General features: G+C 39.9%; 1 protein-coding gene across 3 annotated transcripts in view; it reads right to left on the bottom strand.

The window, feature by feature from the left end:
• The window catches only part of vaspb (vasodilator stimulated phosphoprotein b), a 32,295-nt gene extending 14,713 nt beyond the window's left edge, over nucleotides 1–17,582 (bottom strand). For all 3 annotated transcript variants that reach the window (XM_005927322.3, XM_005927324.3, XM_042222570.1), the window contains exon 1: nucleotides 17,113–17,582. In XM_005927322.3, the coding sequence (XP_005927384.1) occupies nucleotides 17,113–17,117 (5 nt within the window). In that variant the 5' untranslated portion in view covers nucleotides 17,118–17,582. The remainder of the gene's footprint in view (nucleotides 1–17,112) is intronic.
• Nucleotides 17,583–22,703: the final 5,121 nt, after the last annotated feature.

Raw genomic sequence — 22,703 nt, 5'->3', positions numbered from 1 at the left:
GTCTTAACCTTTATTTGCAAAGAAGCTGAAGTGTACATTCCTGTCTAAAAACTCTATATATTTTGTTAGAAAATAGGAAATAAGTACAAACATAAATGGAAATGCAGAAAAAAAAAAGTTTGTACAAGTCTAATAATCTTGAAGTCAGTATTTGTCAATTTTGGTATGTCAACCCTTATTTTTCAGCACAGCCTGAAATCTCTTAGGCAGCTTTTGTTCATTTAACTAGTCTTCAGGAATAGTCCTCCAGGCTTCTTGAAGGACATTCAAAGGTCTTGTTTGGACGTTGGCTGACTTTTGTTCTGTTCTCTGTCAAGATGATCCCACACTGCTTCGGTAATGTTGCGGTCGGGGTTCTGGGGAGGTCAATTTATGGCTGAGAGTGATACATTGTGTGTTTTTCTATCCACATCCATATCTTTTACCACACTGGCAGTGTGTTTGGGATCACTGTCATGCTGAAAAATGAAGCTGTGCTAATTAGAGGTTTTCTAGATGGTACTACATGGTGGATAAAAAAAATGAAATGAAGTGAAAATACTTTTCTACATTTATAACCATCCAACCATGGCAGAGCCTGCCTCTAGTGCAGGGGTGGCCAACTCCAGGCCTCGAGAGCCGGTATCCTGCAGGTTTTACATGTGTCCTTGATCCATCACAGCTGATTTAAATGGCTAAATGACCTCCTCAACATGTCTTGAAGTTCTCCAGAAGCCTGGTAATGAACTAATCATTTGATTCAGGTGTATTGACCCAGGGTGATGTCTAAAACCTGCAGGACACCGGCCCTCGAGGCCTGGAGTTGGCCACCCCTGCTCTAGCACCTCTCTCGTGACCTCCATACCTACCTATAGCAATTTGAACTTTTTGGGTCATTTGGTATACCCCACCCATTCCTCCCCGTTTTTCTTCTTTAGTTGATTCTTTAAAAATCAACTGAAGGCTAGATTTCCTACTATTTCTTAAAGGACCTGACTTTCAGATACTGTTTAGATAGAAGTGGCACGCCTTCAAAAACCTTTTCTTCCACCTGTTCAGTTTCCTCTGATTTCTTTAATGACATACTGCACACTATGCTGAGCAACGTTTTAGTGAATAACTCTTTGGGCCTTTCTGGAGCAAAATTACTATTTTGTGTTATTGTGGCATTTTTTTTTCGAACATTAAACTAAAGAATTATAAACACATGTGTTTTCGCAACAGGATGCTAGCAACAAAAAGCCTAAAGATATATTTTACAACTGGTTCTTTGTTCTCTGTTATCTGTAGACAAAAAACTGGTTCATGTTTTGAGTGTGGTGTTTCTATGCTGAAATGATTCATAGATTAGTCTTAAGTGACTGAACAAAGAGCAAAAATAAGAATAAGGAATGAACTGAAAATGAGTGAAAAAGCCGCCAATGTCAGAAGAAAAACCCGGAGAATATTCCACATTAACGATATCCACAAAGTCTAACGTCTTCAAAGCGACATATAAAGAAATCAGTAGCCTACACGTGGGAAGAAAAAACAAAACAAAAAACCTAAAAATGCAGTATGGTGTTGATAACTGCTTGGATAAACAGATTAGTTTGATCCCAAACAAAACGCAACAATGGAAGCCGACAAAGACAGGAAGTTGTGCCGTGCTCTGCCAAACAGACGAGGCACTGGAATCTTCCACCTGCTTTCCATCAGCCTCCACCTCATCACACTTTGGAAGAAAACAGCCACATGTGCGCTGACATCAGTGGTATTAATAGGTTTATGCAGACAGACAAACAAACAAAAAAACAAAACCATGTTTACTCAGGTATCTCGGGTAGGGCAGACGTGTTTAAAACAGAGATCTTAGAATAAACAAATATTCCTTCTCTACACACATATTTGCTTTTTCCTTGTGTATGCTGATAACCTTGGACCAGAGTAATGGCGTAACATTTAAATAAATACCACTAAACACTGTAAATCTTAATATATGCATGTTAATGTGCATGCGTGTCTCAGCTTAAAGCACAGCAAAACAGAAGAAACCAAAGTGTCGATAAATGGTGAGTAGAGGAGTTGTGCAGATGCAGAACAACAAAGGTTTTACGATCCCTCCCCCTCCTCTCCTTATTTTCCCTGCATGGTCTCCCTATAGTCCCCTAATCCATCTCTTCCACCTCTCCCTCCATCTGTCCCGCCCGTGATACAATCTGCTACTTCCTGTGACACAGCACCAAAGCCCAGCCCACTTCCTGTTGCCAGCAATGCCTAATAAGGACTCATCCAGCCTGAACAATGGATGCATGCATGCAAACACGGAAGGAAAAAAAAAAAAAAAAAAAAAGGCCATATATATTATATACCTAATTATATATTATACATTATGCAACTTCATAAAAATTCAGTCCATATTTATTAAAGAACAGCAAAAACAAAAAACAAACAAACAAGGATAGTAAGGAGCCAAGCATTAGGATTTCATGAGTGATTAAGTGTCTGGGATTGTGGACTCCAACCAGGAACAACTTGAATTTTTAGGCCTGCAAATATCTAGAAACAGGAGGATGTCTGGTGCAAACAGTGTGTAAATTAAACATGATGCTGCGTGTGTGTAAGTGACTTCACGACAGCCACGCAGCTTCAGGTTTGCTGTCAAACTTCAAAATGCCTTCCTGTTATTGTGTTATTTGGCACATGTCTTACAATAACTGCGCTGATATTAAATGTTGGCTCACTCTTTCCAGAGTGACTTTTTGCTGTCTGTGCTACCTGTAGCCCTGTAGACATTTGTGTGGGTGTTATCTGTCTGGGGAAAAAAAATAACAACAGAAACCCCTTCTTAAAATACTGGGTTCAAGTCAGTCACTGCAACTGTGCATATTTTTCTTCCTCTAAGGTTTGCAAACATCGGTTAACAACTTCAGATATTTTCAAACAGGTTAAAAGTTCTAAAAAGACATTTTTGCAGTGTCTTGTGTTTCAGAGACTAAAGATGCAGTTCTATCATATCTGCATGTACATCAGTCATTAAGTAACAAGGATGTGCATTAGAGGGGCATAGATAGGTCATGAAGTGCCTGGGGATGGGAATCAAAGTTGGCACTGGAATTACGATGAGATGCTGTCATTATATGTCGCCTACGATAACACTGATACTCTCATACAGGGACTCCCAGATAAGCATCTAGGATCCATCAAAACCACAAGATAACCTCACTGCAAACTAGTCTACTTCTGTTCACATACTCATATATTAAGCACCATCATAAGTAGTGACTGCAGCAAGTAAAGCTGGCAAGGACAATACCCACATGGAAACAGGAGTGCACTGATAACGCATTGTAAGCCGAGTAACTCACAATATCACAATATGTTGACTACGATAACAACAATGCTGTGATATAGCATGTCTCTGATTTAAATCGTCTGTTACATTAAGACATGTGTAGGCGATAAAGAAAACATCATCTTACTCCATCACAATTGATCAAATTAACATAAAAAAACCATCTCACCTGATTTTTCCAGCATTGTTTTTGATGGGCCAGTTTAAAATCCCAGTATCCAGAAGACTACTTACACTGGGGTCGTTGGATCTTTTAGGGTAAATATCTCATACTATGGCTCAAGTGTAACTCAAGTTAGCATAAAATGTTGCCTCGTTTCTCTAAAATATCTGGATGTCTGATCCCTCTGACAGCAGATCTGGAGGCCTGTAGAAACCAGAAGTTTGCAGGTAGAGGACTGATAACTTATTTATTTATTTTATCACATTAAAGTCATATATTATTATTTAAAGCTGTTCAAATCTAGTGAATACTTTCACAGATATTATATGAGCGGAAAGAGACATTTTTATCCGACACCACTCTGACATTTGTCCCTGGTATGGCCCAATATAACAAATTCAAATTAACTTTATTAGAAAAAGCATGTTTATGTTATTATATCCAAAATATGTGATGTGTGTGCTCAGTCAAGTCACTCTGTGACGTTTTTTTTCTGGCCAAGAAGAGAGATCGTGTCTTTTGTGCCATTATGACACATAACTGCAAAGACTTCCTGATAACAACACTGGACGCCGCTCATTCAATGTTGGTGCAGAATTGCAAGTGCAGCTTAACCACCACATTTTTGGGGGGACAAATTTGAGACGATCAGGTGGGAGCCTTTTGATAAACTGACATGGAATGACCCCTTTGTATTTACTTCCTGTAGTAAGGTGTCAGTGTGCATGTTATCCAACCCGTTTTTTTAAATAACGCAGCCGTTCAATGCATTTGTTCTCCCCCCTGTGTATTTCTTCTTCTGTTGATTCATTTGATACTACCATGAAGAGCAGGGACACCGATCAAGTTGAATCGGTGGGCAACCAAATGCGGGCAGGATTGTTCTCTGTTTAGAGCACTAACCTACTTTTAATCTAAACACTGATATGTGAAACCAGCATATGAATTAAGATGGGGCAATTATTGTGATCTCTTTGTCCCCCCACTATAATAATTTAATTTAAGCACAAAAAAAATGAATAAATAAAAGATAACTGCGTGTGCTATGCATTTCAGACAATACATGCATATGAAAATGCCAAATTCACTGATAATTCTAATAAAATAAGACCTTATTTTGAACATGATAGTACAACTCAAAGAGAAAAAGAACAAAACAAAAAAATACTCCATTATTTAGTAACTACTTATCATCACTTTTACTTCCCGTTTCTGCCTTATCCCTTCATAAATCCTTCCTTATAATTTTCTACATATATTTAGTTTGGTAACACGAGTAACACAACAAGAGATACTTTTTTTTTTTTTATTATGTTTTTATATACGTGTGTATACATATATCTCTATACACACACACAGTGTGTGTGAAGAGTGGATAGCGGACAAGAGCACCCAATCAAAGTCCTTCCTCCTCCTTCTACCCTGCAAAAACCATCATTTTGTTTTACATTTTAAACCCGAGTTGTGCTGGGACAGTGAGTAATGAACTTCAGCAATCTGTTCCACAACGTCACTCCACATACAGACATGCAAAAACTTTTTAACATTGCACAAACACAGATGTTTTAAATCGAATTCCCCGCTTAACCGGATCCTCCATCTCTTTAAAAAAAGAAATGTAGTGTATTGTCAGGAAGCAGGCTGCTTATTGCTTTATACGTAATTTGTGCAGCATGACAAAGAACATCAGTGAGTTTTAATAGTTGTGACTTCAGGAACAGTGGATTTCAGTATTGTGGATTATCGTTATGGCACTTTAAAGTGAACATTTGGAAGTATTGCCCCAAACCTTTGCACAGTAATTCAAATACGGTGACATCTGTTGGTGTCAGTATAGACAAATTCCCATTTAATTATTACTTTTGTCCTCAGCAGCCTTCCTGTTGTATAGGAGTAAGTTGGCAGCCACTTGGCTGACAGCTGGGAGCCAAGTGGAGTCGAGTCCCCTCATTCAGACTGATGGCAACACGCTGGCAAACCTCTGACAATCACTCTGAGCTCGTCAGTATCATGTTTTAATTTCAGCTTAAAGCTCAAGTTAATAACAGAAATAAAATTTTAATAACAGCTGCCAAAGAATGGATTTTACAAACATTTTAGTTTTACTAAGTCAACTCATCAGCAATGAGCATGCTGTTGGGATTGCAGGGCAGCTTATGGGAACTGGGAGGGGACAGAGACTTAGGACTGGGAAATTGATGCATATTTAATGGCAGAGAAAGCAAGGGCTCAAGAGTGAGACTGAGAGTGAGCAGCTGCATTATTGATAGAACTACGGACACTGAGACTAAAAGCATGTGTGGCAGACACGCGCATAAAGACAGACTTTCACACACCCTCCCCACCTGTCAAGCTGCCAACACATCCACCTGTGCTGACCCGCCCGCTGGGTATAACAGGCTGCAGTGCAGAGGGCTCGCAGCTGGGTCTGATTGGACTGCTTTTTAGTACTAGAATAAAACCACAACAGGCGCGGTCATAAACAACCTATTCCTGTCCTTCCTTGAACAAAGACCACCAATCTAGTGAAGCTGAATGTAGGCAAACTAACCAAGTCACCAGATGATCTAAGAGGTTTTCTCTTAAGCACAAATAGGTCACCGACTGCTGCTCTGGGAAGGATTTAAGCCAACAGCCTCAATGCAAGAAAGGACTTCACCACAGGAAGTGATCACCTGACTGATATGCAAATTGCTCATTTATTGCAACACGGCTGAGTCCGTCATCGCTTCTCATTGGAGCCAGAGTGAGTGCCTCATCCCCTCTGTGGTTTGGCCTTCTTGGTGAGTTAGGGGTTAACAGGAAATCACAGTGCACGGCTGGGGCACACGCCGTCTTGGAAATATCTGTATAAGGCTATGCTCTCAGAGCTTTTCTCCGAACGACAAGTACAGTCAGGCCCAGTAGCTCCTTCTCTTCCCTCCTTCTCCTCCTCTTTACCTGACCCTCCTACCATGCTCCTCAGTCATTCCTTCAACTGTTTCAGTAGGTATAAAATATGCCTGCTAATGCCACTTGGTGGTATCCTTGCAGAAATATCTCTTGCTATATATGTACATGATTTGGGGATATATTAAATAGGTCTTGTCTAGACACTAAGTAGGGAACCACATTTCTGTCTCTGCATCCATCCCTTCTAATTCATCAGGCATCTCCTCCAGGAGTTCATAATTCCACAATATGAAAAGCTCATTTCCCTCCCCAAACAACTACAGCCAACAATCTCTTTTTAATGATGTTCATCTTTGAGTTATTCTTGCCTTCAGGAATAAATGCCTTTCTCCGTGGCGTACAGACTGCAAACAAGACAAGATTGCATCTCACGGAACACTTGACCAGATATGAACCAACAATTTTCATTCAACTTTGTGCTGCATTTTTTAAACCGTTTTTTGTACAGCTTTGGGGAGGTGATTCACACACAACCCACACACAAAAATATATATGAGAAACAGGTGTCGCATACAAATTAGTAACCCTCAGGTGGCTTTGCTGTACCTTAGATGAGTAAACTGTGAATCATCACTTTTTTTATTTTTTGCCCACTATAAAACGTCACATTGAAACCAGACAGAGAATGACAATAAGTCACTAAATAAAGTCTGCATTTAACCAACCCACTTCCTCCTTCTCCCTTGTGGCCTTTTTGAGAAGAACACAAAATGCGTTTCACAAATGATATTGTAAAAGCAAGCAGCTATTTAAATGCTTGCAACAGAAGAGCACCACTTACAGCCAGCATGTGCGCTAAATCTCATTAGATGATTAGAATGTGGTAAGATGGGGATATCTATATCTCTATATCTATCTCTATATCTCTATATCTATCTCTATATCTCTATATATATCTATCTATATCTCTATATATATATATATATCTATCTATATCTCTATATCTCTATATATATCTCTATCTCTATATCTCTATATATATATCTCTATCTCTATATCTCTATATATATATCTCTATATCTCTATCTCTATCTATATCTATCTATATCTATATCTCTATCTCTATATCTCTATATATATATCTCTATATCTCTATCTCTATCTATATCTATCTATATCTATATCTATATCTATATCTATATCTATCTATATCTATATCTATCTATAAATAAAAGTCATTACTAAATGAAGAGTGAAAGTTTCCCTTTCACACCAGAGCACCTGAATGCTTTACAAAGGGTAGCGGTGGGAAAGTCATGGCCCAGATGGGCACACAGCTGCAGACAGAAGTGAGAAGAGGAACTGTTAATGGTGAAGGAGCACCGTGGGGAAACCCATCATGTGCCGGCACGTGAATGCTCCTTCTGCATCAAAGATTCTGAAACTGGGCAACTTGTATCGTTTCTTTAAAGTCACTCAATTACAAACAGTCCAGTTTTACTAAAACTGGGATTTAAAAAGACTCTTACTCTCATATTAACTTCCTCTTGTTTTGGACTCTAAACTAACTTTGCATGATTCCCATGATTCTCTTGTGTTTTAAGCCAGCTTACTTCTGATTGGCCACATCTTGCAAACAAAATGTAAGCCTGTACAGATGTGCCTGAGATGTCCAAATTAAGGACATTTGCTTGCGTTATTATCATATATTGAGGAAGCACTAGAAGACACACACACAAAAAAACACTTTCAAGCTATCTGAAGTCTGAGCTTTTGGCTTACGCACAACGACTTGACCCCCGATGCTAACTCGGACACTGCGAGCCCACACAAAAGCCCATTGATGCTCAGCCTTATCCATTTGAGCGTACACTGACCTCACGTCACTCGTGGCCCATATATACGGCTGCCAGCGACGTTCAGCTGGACGCACATGACTCTGAAGCAAACCTCTGAGTTAATGTGATACATCCTGTGAGAAGTGCTTAGGGACTCTCCCAAACCTACAAGATAAGCTTTCAAACTGCAGAGTCCAATTTCTGCCGTGAGATAGACACAGCTGCGCCATAAATGTTAATATGTAGCTCGATGTTCACAGTCCGAGTAAACTTCCCTCCGGTGTGGCTTCTTCAGCTTATCGGGTGGACGAGGAACAAACGAAAACGAGAGGCCGTTTCTGAGGATTAGAGTGATGATCTTCGCATTTGTAAGACACAGGAAGGAATTTTGGGGGATGAACAACGATTATTTGACATGTTTCTAAAAACGCAGAGTGAAGCAGAACAAACTTAATATAACACTACGCTTTTAAAGGAAGGAATCGGCTACATTTCGAAGTCCTGCTATTACCATCAGTCTCCTTTAAAACGATTAAAAGACTCATTTGCCCATTTGTTTATGATAATGCGTTTATAGGGAAGAATTAAAGCAATCTACTGCTCTTCTTGCTTCACTGTTTTTTTACCCTTTTACGTCTGGTTCTTCACACACAAGTCCTAGCATGCTGCTGAAGGTACAGACAGACACACATACATGCTGCAGGCTACTGCTTTCCGCCTCCATGAATCAGCAACACAGAAACATCTAGAATCAAACTATTCTTAAACCCTTCTTCTCAGTATCTTCGTCTGAATGGAGTCAAACGCCTGAGCATTCTTTGCCTGCTGACTCATCTTTTGCTGAGCATCCACTCTCGGGTGCTGTGGAAAAACTTCTTTGGCCAAAAACGTTCACTTTGTTGTCCAATGACGTCAAGAGTGGATACGAATCCCCGCTGATTCAGAGGTGGCGCGGCCTGCACGTGTGGTGCGTTTGTGTACGCTGTGGGGGACAGGACTGGCACACTTTTAATGCCCATATTTGGAACCATCTCACCTCTGTCCTCCTCTCTGAGCTCAATTCCTTTTACAGGTTGGAGCATATCCTCTTCGACTCAGGCCAAGAAGGAGGCACGGCTCGCTCTCTGAAGGAGAACAATCCCCTGCTGATCCAAACTCTTTACTCAGCCGCCCTGACTTGTAATGCTCCTTTCCTCTGAAATTAAGAGGAGATGTCTCTTTTTGTCAACTTTGGGCAAAAAGGAAGGAGGCAACACCTAAGTCACACTTCCTGCTTCTCAATGGCATTCCGTCCATAGCTTTTGACCTTATGTTACTTGCCAAAAATGCTTACTTGGATTATCCTCACTTTGGACAAGCCAAGCTTTTTCTTTTCGGTTGTTTTCAATTGCTTTGCCTCTGCAAAATGTTCAGGGCAACAAACAGAATGTTTATTGCCCTGAACACCAGGCAATAAACGTTTTTAACACGTGACTCTTTAACTAAAGGAAAGTCTTTTTAGACACGCAAAGCTCAAACTTTTACAATTCAGGACCCAACACACTGAAGAAATACAGAAAGGGAAATACTCAGTTTCACAGTGCAACCAGAACAGCAAGCACAACAAAAAAAATACAAACTGTCTCATTAGACTAGATTATGCACATCACGGTCATGTGCAAAAAGACGTTCGATGCAGAAAGCAGCTCAGTACTCGACAGAAAAAGTGAAACATGAGTTGACTTTAAGTAAACCTTCTCTGTTACAAAGCTTCAGACAAACCCAGGTCAAACTCTCCAGTGTTAATGTATAAATGGTGCCTACTAATTATATAACCCAGTGCTTAACAGATGCATGTAACTGGGTCTCCTCTGAGGCTGTTCTTTCCAATACAACTGTCAATCGGCAATCGCCATCATTCCTGATAAGTGAACTTACGATCTGAGGACCTCAGATGGGAACGTTAAAAATGGCTGACAACATAAAGCTGTTTTATACCAAGTGTTGTCCATTATGCTCCATTAAGCTGTGGACCCTCTGATGAACCCACTGCATCTTTATGCCCATTAGCACTGCTGACCATACAATATACCGCTGCAGCCTTTCTGCCCAAAGTGATCTATGGTTTCACTCCAGTGTTAGCGGCAGGCTCTCCATCAGTTCGTATGATGTCACTAGACCGGGCCGCTGCAGAGGAGACCGGAGGCTGTGTCGAGTCTTTAGCTTCATTCAGTCACTGTGCAACAGCTACTGTGCACATACTGTGTTATAGCACGTGTTATAGTTTAGAGTTTCTTCTCTGGAAATATTTAATTTGCGACAAATAAAAAGCAGGGCAGTGAAATCAGCTGGACTGCAGTTGTTGTTCTGCTCTGTAGTTTAGAGAAGTGGAACAAGTCCTCCAACCGGCCGTGGTCAGAGTGATCCTCCATTCCAAGGTCTAATTTCCACTTTTTTGAGTTCCTAAAACAAGGAACTTTTCAATTTTCTTTTTCCTGAAAATTAACCAAAGGGAATAATCCTAACAACGGTTTCCTGTCATGGAGAGTTACGTGAACAGATTTAGGAAACAGAATGAAAGTATCAAAGCAGTAGAGGTATATACTGATAAAAGCTCAAATCTGCAGTTAGAAATGGCACAGATCCAAATGCACAGGAAGTTTGTCATCACAATTCTGACCTCATTCTTGACACAGTTAAGCTAAGGATATTATTTACATACATGTGAAATCTAATCCTGCTGCCCTGGAAGAGAAACTTCTCCCCAGGATCATAACGGCTCAAAATGCTTTGAGAAGTCTTATCTTAAACAAGGTCGTAGATGGAGACCCAACACCTTAGTGTTTACAGTCTCCGGCCTATGGAGAAGAAAAACGCTGCGGGAGGGCAAACAGCGTTTCCTGATCACTGGCTAACTGACAGCTGCAGGTCTATATTAGTTATAGCGAAACACCATAACACTTACAAAACACCAATACCGGCTGACACAATGCCTAATGTTTACTTGGTCTAAAAAAAAAAAAAAAAAAAAAAATCCTACTTCCTGTTTACCTTAAACAAAGCAATAGCTTTATCAGTAAGACCTGAGTGGCTTGGCCAACAACCATGCCACTGTTATTAATGAGAGTACGTCTCTCCATACTGGATTGAACGGTCAGGTGAACGTCAAAGCCACAAGAAAAAATTCTGAGCATTTTTATTCAAAAAGACTGATAAAAATAAAAGATTTATCCACTTCAAACAAATTTACAAGAATGCTATGTTTATTTACCTCCAGACTACCCATCACTGAGGCAGTAATACAGATTTCTTCAAAGACGAACGTCCACTTAGTAGTGGCAATTATTAACTCGCATTTCCCTCGTCATCGTTATGTAAACAGGCACAATAATGTCGCAAAACACACACGCAATCACCCATTTCCTTCTTCTAGTTGAGCATACACTTCTCAACAGTTGGCATCTGCAGCCAATACACACAGCTCAAATTATCATCACAAAGCACACAACATTAGGACAAATTTGAGATTTTCCTCATTGTTAACATTTTACCGTGTTGACCGCTGACTTTGTGTCTCACACACATTTCTGCGTTCCTCAAAGTGAAATTACCGTTTATCTCTAAACGAGTCCTGTGGCTTTGAATACCAGCGCTTTCACTCTCAGTCTTTTTTTATTTTAAACAAGTCAGTGAACCTCATCAACTAAAGTTAAAGCATAACCTCAAGGTATTACTCATTGTAGTACCAGTGCTGTGTAGAAGCAGGAGACACAGGCAAAAGGAAAGGAAGATGCTAAACAGAAGAAAGAGGATGTGCAAAACAAGCCACGTTTATGCTTAATAAACCAACTTATTGGTGAAATTTTATCACAGGGATCACAGAGTTATTAAATAATTCAACTTCCCTCCAGGTGAATGGTTGCCTAATATTAGCAATCAGTAACACAGTCCCTAATCATGTGACCAACCGCTAAACTCTGAGTAAACCAACAAATCCACATAAAACCTTAACAAACACACAGATAACGTCCAGATACACGACTCCTACAAACGACACAGACTAATGAGATATGCTTGTATAACTGGTTATCAACCTATCCCACATTCCTAGACTTATACGTATATTTTTGTATCTATCAAAAGTTGATACACAGCTCAGCCTCATTAGGGTTTCTGTTTGCCGTCTTTAGTCTCAGGTTTTTTGACACAAAGTTCACTGAAAAACTATTTCATAACGGTGAAAAATCACCAGCAATGGTTAACTTACAGATAAGTGATCATAGAGTTTAAAAATTAAAAAACAAACAAACAATAACCTAGAGGCACAATTATAGACAAGCAATATGAACTACTACCTAGGAAACTGGATCTGTCACCAAGTATACAATAGAGGATATTGTATGTTGGGCAACTCTTGCAGCAAAGTGCCTAATCCAAGAGGCTGGCCGGCATAATGGCCTATTTATGAGTACGAGAGGTGGCAGGAGGGGTAAATTGGTTCAGGGTGGGGGTGAGCTGTGATTGGATGTTTTGGGAAACAAAATGCGACTAGACGGGGCCGTTTTAATAATGGAGGGAGCTCAGCGACGAAGCACGCAAGCTTTGTGATCATTTCGACACACCGTCACCCCGACCGTACGGCAACACACCGAGGAATCTTTCAACGCGCAGATCAACGCGCGAGCCTTTATGACGTGTGAATTGAAGACATTATTCTTAATCTATTACAGATAACCATTCCCACAAGCACATCCCAATTACTTCTGGGCAGAGGGTTGAGTGAGGATACATGGAGGTCTATGGGTGGAAAAAACTAATTTCGTTAATGTTCACATTAAGAAAGTGTAATCAGGTTTTTTGGAAGGAGGAAGTATTTGGGCACAGTTTGCAAAAGAAAGCGAATCGCAATTTTCCTGTCAGCTAACAAAAATAAATAAATAAATAAAAATTCAGACTGATCCTTTACCTCACACTTATAATTGTGTGCAGCAAAGACTCCACATGGGTTAAAAGTAAACTGCCACTGTTATAAGCCTTGAAAAGAAAAATCCAACTGCGCAAAGGAATTAGGAGAACAAGTGAAGACATGAAAAGAGAAAAAAAAAGAAAACTATTTAGCATCCCTACATGAACATTACACAACGCCATGGCAATAACGTCGCAACCCCAGAGTTTCATCATGATATCCTTACATGGCCGTATGCAATCGTGTTGCTAAATGCCTAAATAACAGCCACTCTTAGTACACGAGGGTCAAGAGGTTGAACATTTAATTGTGGCAGATGATACAACAGCAAAACTACATAAATCACGGTTAGAGCTGCATTCCTTCCAAGTAAGTGCCAGAACAAGGAAAAGAAAATTTCTCGAGACACAGAAGAAGGGCTGGCGGAGGGAGGCCAGTTCACTGCTTTTAAGGCTGATCAATAATAAGCTTGTGCAAGAGCACAGAGACACATTGAGCTTGGCATCACTTTCACACATGCACCGTTTCTAAAAAGGGCACAGGAAACCCATTAGACTGTAAACATTATGTTAAGCAGACACATTACACCTGTCTGCGTTTATGATCGCTCATTGTGTGTTACTTCTTGAGCCTGAGGCAGCTACACTGCCAGTCTCACATGGGACAAAGTTTTTTAGCTAAAGATCCAGTCAGTGAGTCACAGCGAGAGATGGGAGTCACCTCTCCGATAATAACGTGAATCATCATGCAGATAGATGCACTTTCTGAGTAACCTAAGACAGTTTCAAGTGCGGGCAATCAGTACAGCGATTGTTCACTGTGTGCAGATACAAAAAAAACAAAAAACATAAGGAAACACTGAATATAGTGACTTAAAACTTGAAGAAATTTGCATTCACACCAACAGATCAACCCTTAAAGTCAGTTCAGTGGAGCTCAGAGGAGGAAAAGGCCCATTTCCACTGATGTAAAAATTAAAAACCAGTGCAACCAGTCACACCTTTTCCACTGGAAACACACAACTATGTGTTTGTAACATCTACATCAAGGACTTGTCTTCTTGGAAAGGTTCTTGCCAATCAAAACAGGCAACTTGTATCATGTTGAGTGACATCAGCAACCCTACATTTAATCTAAAAAGCACAACATAGTAGCCACTGTGCCAAAATGTGTCACACTGCAAAACGCCTGGCGTTGTCTTCACGAAAACCTCTGTAACTTTGCTCAGTTTCATTTCAGCAGCATCAGTCTTTGCACTGATAATATCCATATGTTGATTCATGGATCTCTGGAGTTAATTATCTACCTCAGCATGTTTTCAAAGGGGTTATATGCTATAAAATACAACAACAACAAAATAAAGCAAGGAAAAAAATTGAATTTATTTATGTTCCATCCTCATTTACTTTGACAAAGTAGCATCATCTATAATAGTTACACCTCAGATAAAAGCCTCACAAGTGTTAGCTTTACTTTACTTCTCACTTTGAGAAAGGAACCTCAGTAAAACCCTCAGGGTTTTAGAGGTCAGGACATTTTAAGGCCATTTTATTTAAAGACCAATTGCTGCTTCACATTGACATGCTAAAAAAGCAACGGCAAAGCTACCAGTAAACATCTAGAGCCATACAACACCGTATTCTTTTGTTTGTGCTGTAGAAGTGGCGTCATGAAAGCGTGCTTTGACTGCAACGGGTTTATAACTGAATCTCAACTGGAGTGCAGACATTAGGCAAACTTAAAGCTCAGGGGCCAGAATCGGCCCCACTAAAGACTCAAATCTGGCCCACTGGAAATGTGAAGGAGCGCGTATGTTTTGAACTTAACTGTGTTTTCATAGGTTTTACAGCTTTTCCTATCTATTAAAGACTGTCCACACCCACTACCATGCATACTACAGCAAAATAATTACCTAAGCGATAAGCAAACAAATACCAGGAAAGTTCCTATTATTGAGATTCCACAGTAAAAGCAAATTATATTTGATCCTTACAGCAGAGTCTGTGCATTATAACTGGTTTTAAATTTCACACATTTATCATGTAGTTTCACTGGTCAAGCCCATATAAGATCAAACTGGGCTGTATGTGGCCCACAATGACTTTACCATCCCTGGTCTAACGGGAAACGGTGCTAATGTTTCATGAGAAGAACAGCAGGGCGTTTCTACGGGTTGCACATTTAAAGGCAGCCCCAAGTTGGGATGCTTTACTTAACCAACTGGGTCAGTTCCTGAACTTTTGACCAACGGGGTGCACTTCTGTGTCAACATTTACATTCCACAGGGATAAGTGACAATGAACATGAGTGGGGCTGCATACCAGCCTTTATCTATTATACAAGGTGACGCGAACTGTTTGGGCCACAATGGAGGGCTAGCCAAAGCATGATCTGTTTAGAGTTAGACAACTGCATTCATTAAGCCACATGCAACCTTCCAACTTCTCTGAGGGGCAAGACACAACCTGCACATGGGCAAAAAAATGCTCTTTGCTTACACACTGTGTGTGTGTTTTTAACTGTGTCTTTGCTGACCTAGTTTTTGGATAGTGAAGTACTTTTTTTTTTTAAAAATCTGGCTGGAGTTATTGATAATAAAAGCAGCGTGATTATCTTATCATATGAGGGGTAATATTGTATTACACATAGAAAGTAGCAAGGTAGGTATATGCTGGTTGATTTGCAAGTTCTAGTTTGTAATGCTTTGTTGACCGAATGTCATTACATCGAGTAAGTAAACACAGTAATCTTTGCTTATTGTTGCTGTTACCTTAAATAATGGCCTTATTAGAAGGGTATGTTTTATGCATAACCTGTGGCAGGATCTCGGGCAGCTCGGTCACCTCCCGTTCCTGCTGTAATCAAAGTCAGCATGCAGAAATATGTGCACAACAAATACAAAACCCGGACCAACCCATGCGCCTGAGCTGAAAGATATTGTTACAGAAAGGGCAGCGCAATAGGTTTGAGATAAAAAAAGAAAAGAAAAGAAAAACTAGTCACTCAGGTTATCAGCCTGCACCACCACACATATTTAACTCCTTGGCTTTCTAAGTACCAAAGGAGTTCGTTGACATAAGGGCTCCATAACCGTTTAAAATGTGAAAGAGTTGGAGAGGAAGAAGGGGGTATACAAAAAATAAAATAAAAAATAAGTGAGCCCAGAGAAGCTCCAGCCAGGCAGGAGTGGTGGCTTCAAAGCGTGTAATTGCCAACTGCACAGGCTGTAACAGGACGGTGGAATTTGTGGACATGAGCTTTCCATTTTGTTCCTGCTGCAAATATCTCTTCAACTGCCAGAGGGGGGGGAAAGGTGTCCACCAAGAATTAGTGTAATGCATGTCTGTGGACTGCATGACATGAAATAAACAACAGCAAGGTGACCAGGGTGGTTATTGTGCAGCTGGAAGAGCACAAACACACCTTGCTGTTGCTGTCTGCGAGCAATCCCTTTTCATGCTCTAAATATTAAGCTGATCTCTGATCTTCGGTTACACTGCGGAGGTTTTATTGCTCTGGGGATTTTAATTACTCAAACGACACTGCCAGAGGAAATCTTACGGTAGCTAAACAAATGGTCACTAATGAGTGTCTCAAAAAGCTGATACAAAAAGTATCTTCTTGTCATCCGACCTGCTAAGTTAACTCTCAGCCAGTATTTCTCGAAAGCACTTGAACAGGTGGGACCGAACACTCAGCATTACGGCAATTCTGCTACACAGTATCATGTGTGGTTGAAAGGACACCAAAACAACTAAACGCAAGAGTTGCTTCTGAATGAGAAATAGAAGTGAACGCGTTGGGAACACCTGCTGTAGCGATTAAGCGAGCGGACAAGCACCGTGGAGCAGGCTCTACCACGTCAGAATAAAGGTCGTCTACTTGGAAAAGTATTAGCCGAAACACAAAATGTAGCCTGGAAACACAATGAAGATGAAGGGATTTGAGCCGCTTTACCCACCTCATTGTTCGGCCAGAGTGGAGATCCTCTCCTCGCAGGCAACTTTGGCTGACTTCAGGGGTGAAGCCCGGCTTAAAGAGTCAAACCAGCCGAATAAAAATAATATATATATATATTTTTTAAAAACTTAGGAAAAAAAGAGGAGAAGAAAACCGCATCGACACCCGCGAATGGGGTAGCCACAAGCGGGATAAAAGAAGCACACCTCGACGATTTCCTGGTTGTGTGTGTTGAGCGGGAGGGGAGGAGGAGGAGGAGGAGAAGGAGACGAAGGAGGGGGGATACAGTAGTGAAGCGGGCTTGTCAACTCCAATCACTATCCCACAGTGGTTTCTACCATTTAAAGAGGTGAAACGAGAACCGGCGCGACTATGCTAAAAACTGAACTTCTCTCACACTTTCAGCTGCTTTAGCGCTCTGCTTCTGGACACCGAAGCCGTACGCAGGCGCCAGGCTTTTCTCGTTCCCTCGTTCCCTCGGTCTCTCGGTAGGACTGTGTAAATTCATTGGAGTGTGGCCCAACCCGCCGGCTTCAAAGTAGGCTGCAATCCCATGGTGCGTTCATGTCCTCTCCGTATAATTCACATTTAGGAGGATGGGTTTTTCCCTGGCTTTTAATGGCTTTTATTCTTGTTTCTGCGACCTAAAAAACCAACTCTCTCTCTCTCTCTCTCTCTCTCCCTCTCTCTCTCTCTCTCCCTATATATATATAAAATTTTGAGCTATTGTATCAAAACTTGGGGTTATTATTATCTTCACAAGTTTTGACTTATTTGTGAACAACTTGAAATTTTGAAATTCAAAATTGTGACTCGAAAGTTCAAGTTATTATCTCAAAATTTGGGGGTTTTAGCTCAACATATCACAATACATGTGTCAAGTTACTCATGTTCTCACTAACTTGACTTGTTGAGAAGCCTAACTTGAATTTTCTACTTATTCATTCAAATTTTCGATGTAAATAAGTAAAAATTGTTAGTTTCATCTCCAAATTTGCAGTTATCATCACATCATTTCAAATTACATATGTGAAATTTTCAAATTACTGACTATATATCTCAAAATTTGAGTTATTTACTCACTCAAAAGATAGAGATTGAAATGTAAAAAAATATTATAAGAAAAGTAACAAATATATAAAGTCAGAAATTGTTCAGAAATACATGTTCAAGGTGGAACTGTTTGACAAGCATTGTTTTACACAAGCTTTACCTCCATGAGCAGTATCAGCATGCTAGTCTTTACTGCTACTACTTTTTGCTACTTGTGTTTTTCTGACAATATTTAAGTAAAATTATTTGCAGTGTTTACCTGTTTAGCATTCTTTCATAATGACACCAAACATTTCCTTTAACATGATGGGCTTCACTGTGTCTTTTAGCATACCTGCAATTTACACCACAGAAAGGGTAAGGGTGGGTATGTTTACATAAGAACTTGAGGAACGACTGCATGCATTTTACTCCACAAGTAGTTCTTCCTCTTCTTGTTGTCTTGTATTCCCAGAAAGCCATAAAGACATAAAAATTGCTCAGGAATGAAAAATCTAAAGAAAAACAAGAGCTACTTGAGCCCACTCCCTTTAGCTCGTGATGTCCATAATCAGAGATTTGATCTTATCTGGTCTTAACTAATTATAAATACTTTTTCATAAATGGCAATTGTTTTATGGTTCATGCAGGAACCATAACAGCACCATAGTTGAACTAAATAGACAGGTATACATTACACAGTGCATTTTTTTCTCTATTTGAATACTCACATGTTTCTTACTACAAAAACATATTTATTTTTTTATGTTTAAGCACCTTTAACCTGACATTCACACTTCGAGAGATGCATTAGCATTAGATTACTGGACTACATGCTCTATCTCCTGAGCCCCAGCTGGGTCTTGCAGAAATTATTCGATGTAATTTTATTTTCCAATACCACATAAAGGCAGCATCATGTCCAAGCTCTCCACCTCAGCCTATTGGCTGTCTGGCTTCAGAGTTCAAATAGCTACTGTGGCTTTGGGGTCTCTCTGTGGTATCTCATATGTAATTCTTTTGGAATTTAAAAAAGTAATCAAAGCAAAAATAAATATTCCAAGCTGAATCACTTAACCTTTTAAAAGCTCTTACGTTATGTTGTCAGAAAATACAATGAATGGAAAAAATGTCTGTCTGACGGCTCACGTGGCACAGTTTTCAGCACTGAGATATTACACAGCGTTAAAGCACTTCTTTTACTTCCTGATGGAAACAGAAGTGGAAGAGAGGATGTGAAAGGAATGCATTACGCCAGCATGGTATGTATAAACATCCAGAAAGTCAATATGCCTTTAGTCTCACTATGCACGCACACACGCACACACGCGCACACACTCAGGCATACCAGCTGACTGCTCTGAGCAACTTTTTGGTACGATTTCTTTCTTGGCCACATGCCCTCTGTTAACCGTGCTCTCTGAAGCACAGTGCCCTGCGTCTTGTGGAATTTTACAAATATTAACAGTTCCCGTGCAAGTTCCTGCTTCAACATGTGTGAAAGTGTTTGTGTGATTTGCGGTTTCTCAGACTCAAAAAGCTGCTTGTGTTCCCAGAAAGTAGCCCATAAAGAATCAGAAGCAGTCACTCTGTAATTCTAGGGTTTCTCCTTTGCTCCTCCTCTTTACCACAGCTTTATTTCCACAGCTTGACGTCAGTCGGTCAACATAACCCACAGATGGCAGTCTGACAGAAAACCTGCTGGACAGCAGCAAAGACGCCTCCCCAAGGCTTGGAGCAAAGGGGCAACAATAGGTGTTCAGAGCTGGAGAAAGCATAAGAAGAAAAGGGTCACGGGCTGCTGAAAAAACACAGAGCAGAAGACAAAAGAGGGTGTGCATGGTGAACCTGGCTGTATTTCACTTATCTCACTGTCTCTGGGTTTGGAGTGAGGTTATTATGTAAACAGACTGCACTTCTACTACATCTTACATCAGAGATCCAGGACTTGGTAAAGCATACAGTCCCGAGGCAGCGTCTGAAAGCCTCAGCCTCCCCACTTGGTTGAATAGAAGACAAACAAAGAGAATTACACAACTGAACTTCGAGCAAGGAAACAAAGTGGTAGCCTGGATCTTGAGGTTGGCAACAGTTATCCTAACAGGGATTAAGATTAACAGTACGGACCATAGGGGATGACCCACTGTTTGAATGGATTATAAAGAAAATTCAGTGGTACAGAGAGTAAGTGTTGCTGTTGAAGTGTCTTAAAATCTCCTTCCATTGCTCTCTGACAGGGAATGTGACTGGAGGAGGGTGAAATCTGCAAATGGGAGTGAGACACAAGTGTTCACTAAGAGGTCTGGGCTGGAGGCCAGCTAAGCAAAGGGCAGCAGAAGGATTTTAAAGAGAGTCCAAATGGCATGTCCTGAAATGTAGGCCCTGTACTCCTCACAGGGCAAAGTGGGAGGCATTATACAATGGTAATGAATGCCAGACTACAATCTTTAAAGCGAAGGACACAAAATGAAACCGTTCTTAATTTGGAACTTGTTTTGCAATCTTAAAAACAGAGCATTGTGAAACTTGCAATTGAAGTTCAAGAGGACCGTGACAACAAATACTGAAGATCAAAATGAAAGAGTCAAAACAAAAAGGATTTCTGGCTTGTATCCATGTGTTATTTGTACCACACATGAATGTGTCAGTCTTGAGGGTACAGTGTAAGTGAAAGGGAACTTAAGACAATCCAAACAAGGCCTCTGTGTATTATCTCTGCAACCCACTAGATGGCAATACAAGCCTAACAAATTACATCCAGGTAAAGCTGTTTGGCCTATCTGTATTAATCTCACAGTCAGTGTGCTGGAAAAACTAGACTGTCAACGTGGGGCCCCTGTATTTTTTTCACATTGTGCAATCAGTGTGAAGCTAGTTTTTCCTCTCCAGAGTTTAACTTGGACAATTCTTCCTTTAAAGGAATCTCAAAAAGTCTAAGAACTCAAAGACAGCAGGGATGAATGACATCTGCATCTACAGATGGTGTCACATCCATTAAATGCCCTGAGACAAGTGTGTTGAAGAATTACAAGACTATAAAGAGTTAGGTATTCTTTAATGTAGTCAAATAAACAGTTAAATAAACAACAATAACATCCAGCTAACATCTATTACAGGGCTGGCATGGAGAGGCAGACCACTCACATTCATACTTCTAGGCAATATAAAGTCACCAGCTAAATAACATGTCTTTGGCCTGTGGAAGGAAGCTGAAGCAGCTGGCCAGTTTGGTGAATTCAAACCCATCTGTGAGGGGACATGGATAATCACCACTGTGAACCCTGGAAGAAATAACATATCCACATTGTCTATCCTTCAAATTGTAAGTTATTTGAAATAATCATGCATCTGTATCGGCCTGCTGTGCCTGCCTAGCTGAAATAATACATGGCAACAGGTAAGAGCAGTGAGTATTAACCCGAATGGTGACGCTGAAAGCCCAGGAAGGATTTCTGTAAAGTCCTCCAAACTGTAATTTTTAGCAAAAGTGAATGTTCCTGCAATGTCAAGAAAACTTTCCTACATGACCATCAGGTAACGTCACCTAAAGGAGTGCAGAGAACATCCTGAACATTTGCTTGTTTATTGGGTTATACTGTCACATCGTCACATTTCTGAAGCAGAAAAATACACAAACCTAATTTAATTCAAAACATTTTGACCAAAACAAACAAACCGATTCGTTTCCATATTGTAGGAACTCCAGAAAAATGAACAATGTACAATTCAAGCTAGCTATTACACCATGAGTTGTGTTTCTACAGCTAAAGATATTTGGCATTGACAGGAGATCAGAGTTTGAATTCACAAGCAAAACTTGTAGAGGAAATGTTAGATTGTTGGGGTTGTGAAGTTTCACACTATAAGTAAAACTTAATTAAACATTTAATGTGATAAAAAATAAAATTAGTGCATTTAAATATATATGCATGTATTTAATAACAATTGTTTAAAAAAAATACTTAGAGCTATAAATAGCCACGCCGCAGGGAAAATAAGGATGAATGTGCTTTTATTGTCAGAATGAATGTCTCATTAAAATGAAAATAGTACTTTCATTATAAAACATGATCAGAATGTAAACAGGTTGCTGTAGAATTTACAGTAAATTACTGTAAAACGTGTTTACAGTAATTTGACTGTAAACATTTTTTTGTAACTGCATTTACAGTAAAGTTGCTGTAAGTGGATTTGATAGTAATTTGCTGTAATTTTACTTACAGAAAAGCTACTGTAAATGAAGTTAACTGCAAAGTTACTGTAAATTTAATGCTCAATGCTTAATGCTTTTAATTTCATGCTTTTCTGTAGTTAAACTTACAGTAGCCTAAATGTTTTATAAATAAAATTGCAGCACCTACTGTGAATTAATTTTACAGTAACTTTGCTGGCAACTGCACGTTACTGCAGTTTATTTTACTGTATTTATATTTGCAGTATTTTTTAGTGTATTTTCATTTATAGTATTGTGTTTAACAATACTATAATCCTATATATATATTTCATTTGTAGCAGTCTTACTGTGTTCAGATGTCCACTGTTGCAGGGTTAACATATCTA

Source organism: Haplochromis burtoni, unplaced genomic scaffold (genome assembly GCF_018398535.1).
Source record: "Haplochromis burtoni strain Fernald_Lab_line unplaced genomic scaffold, NCSU_Asbu1 Contig_88, whole genome shotgun sequence".
NCBI lineage: Eukaryota > Metazoa > Chordata > Actinopteri > Cichliformes > Cichlidae > Haplochromis > Haplochromis burtoni.
Note: the sequence above shows the minus strand (reverse complement) of the source record. Positions and strands in the feature narration are given on the sequence as shown.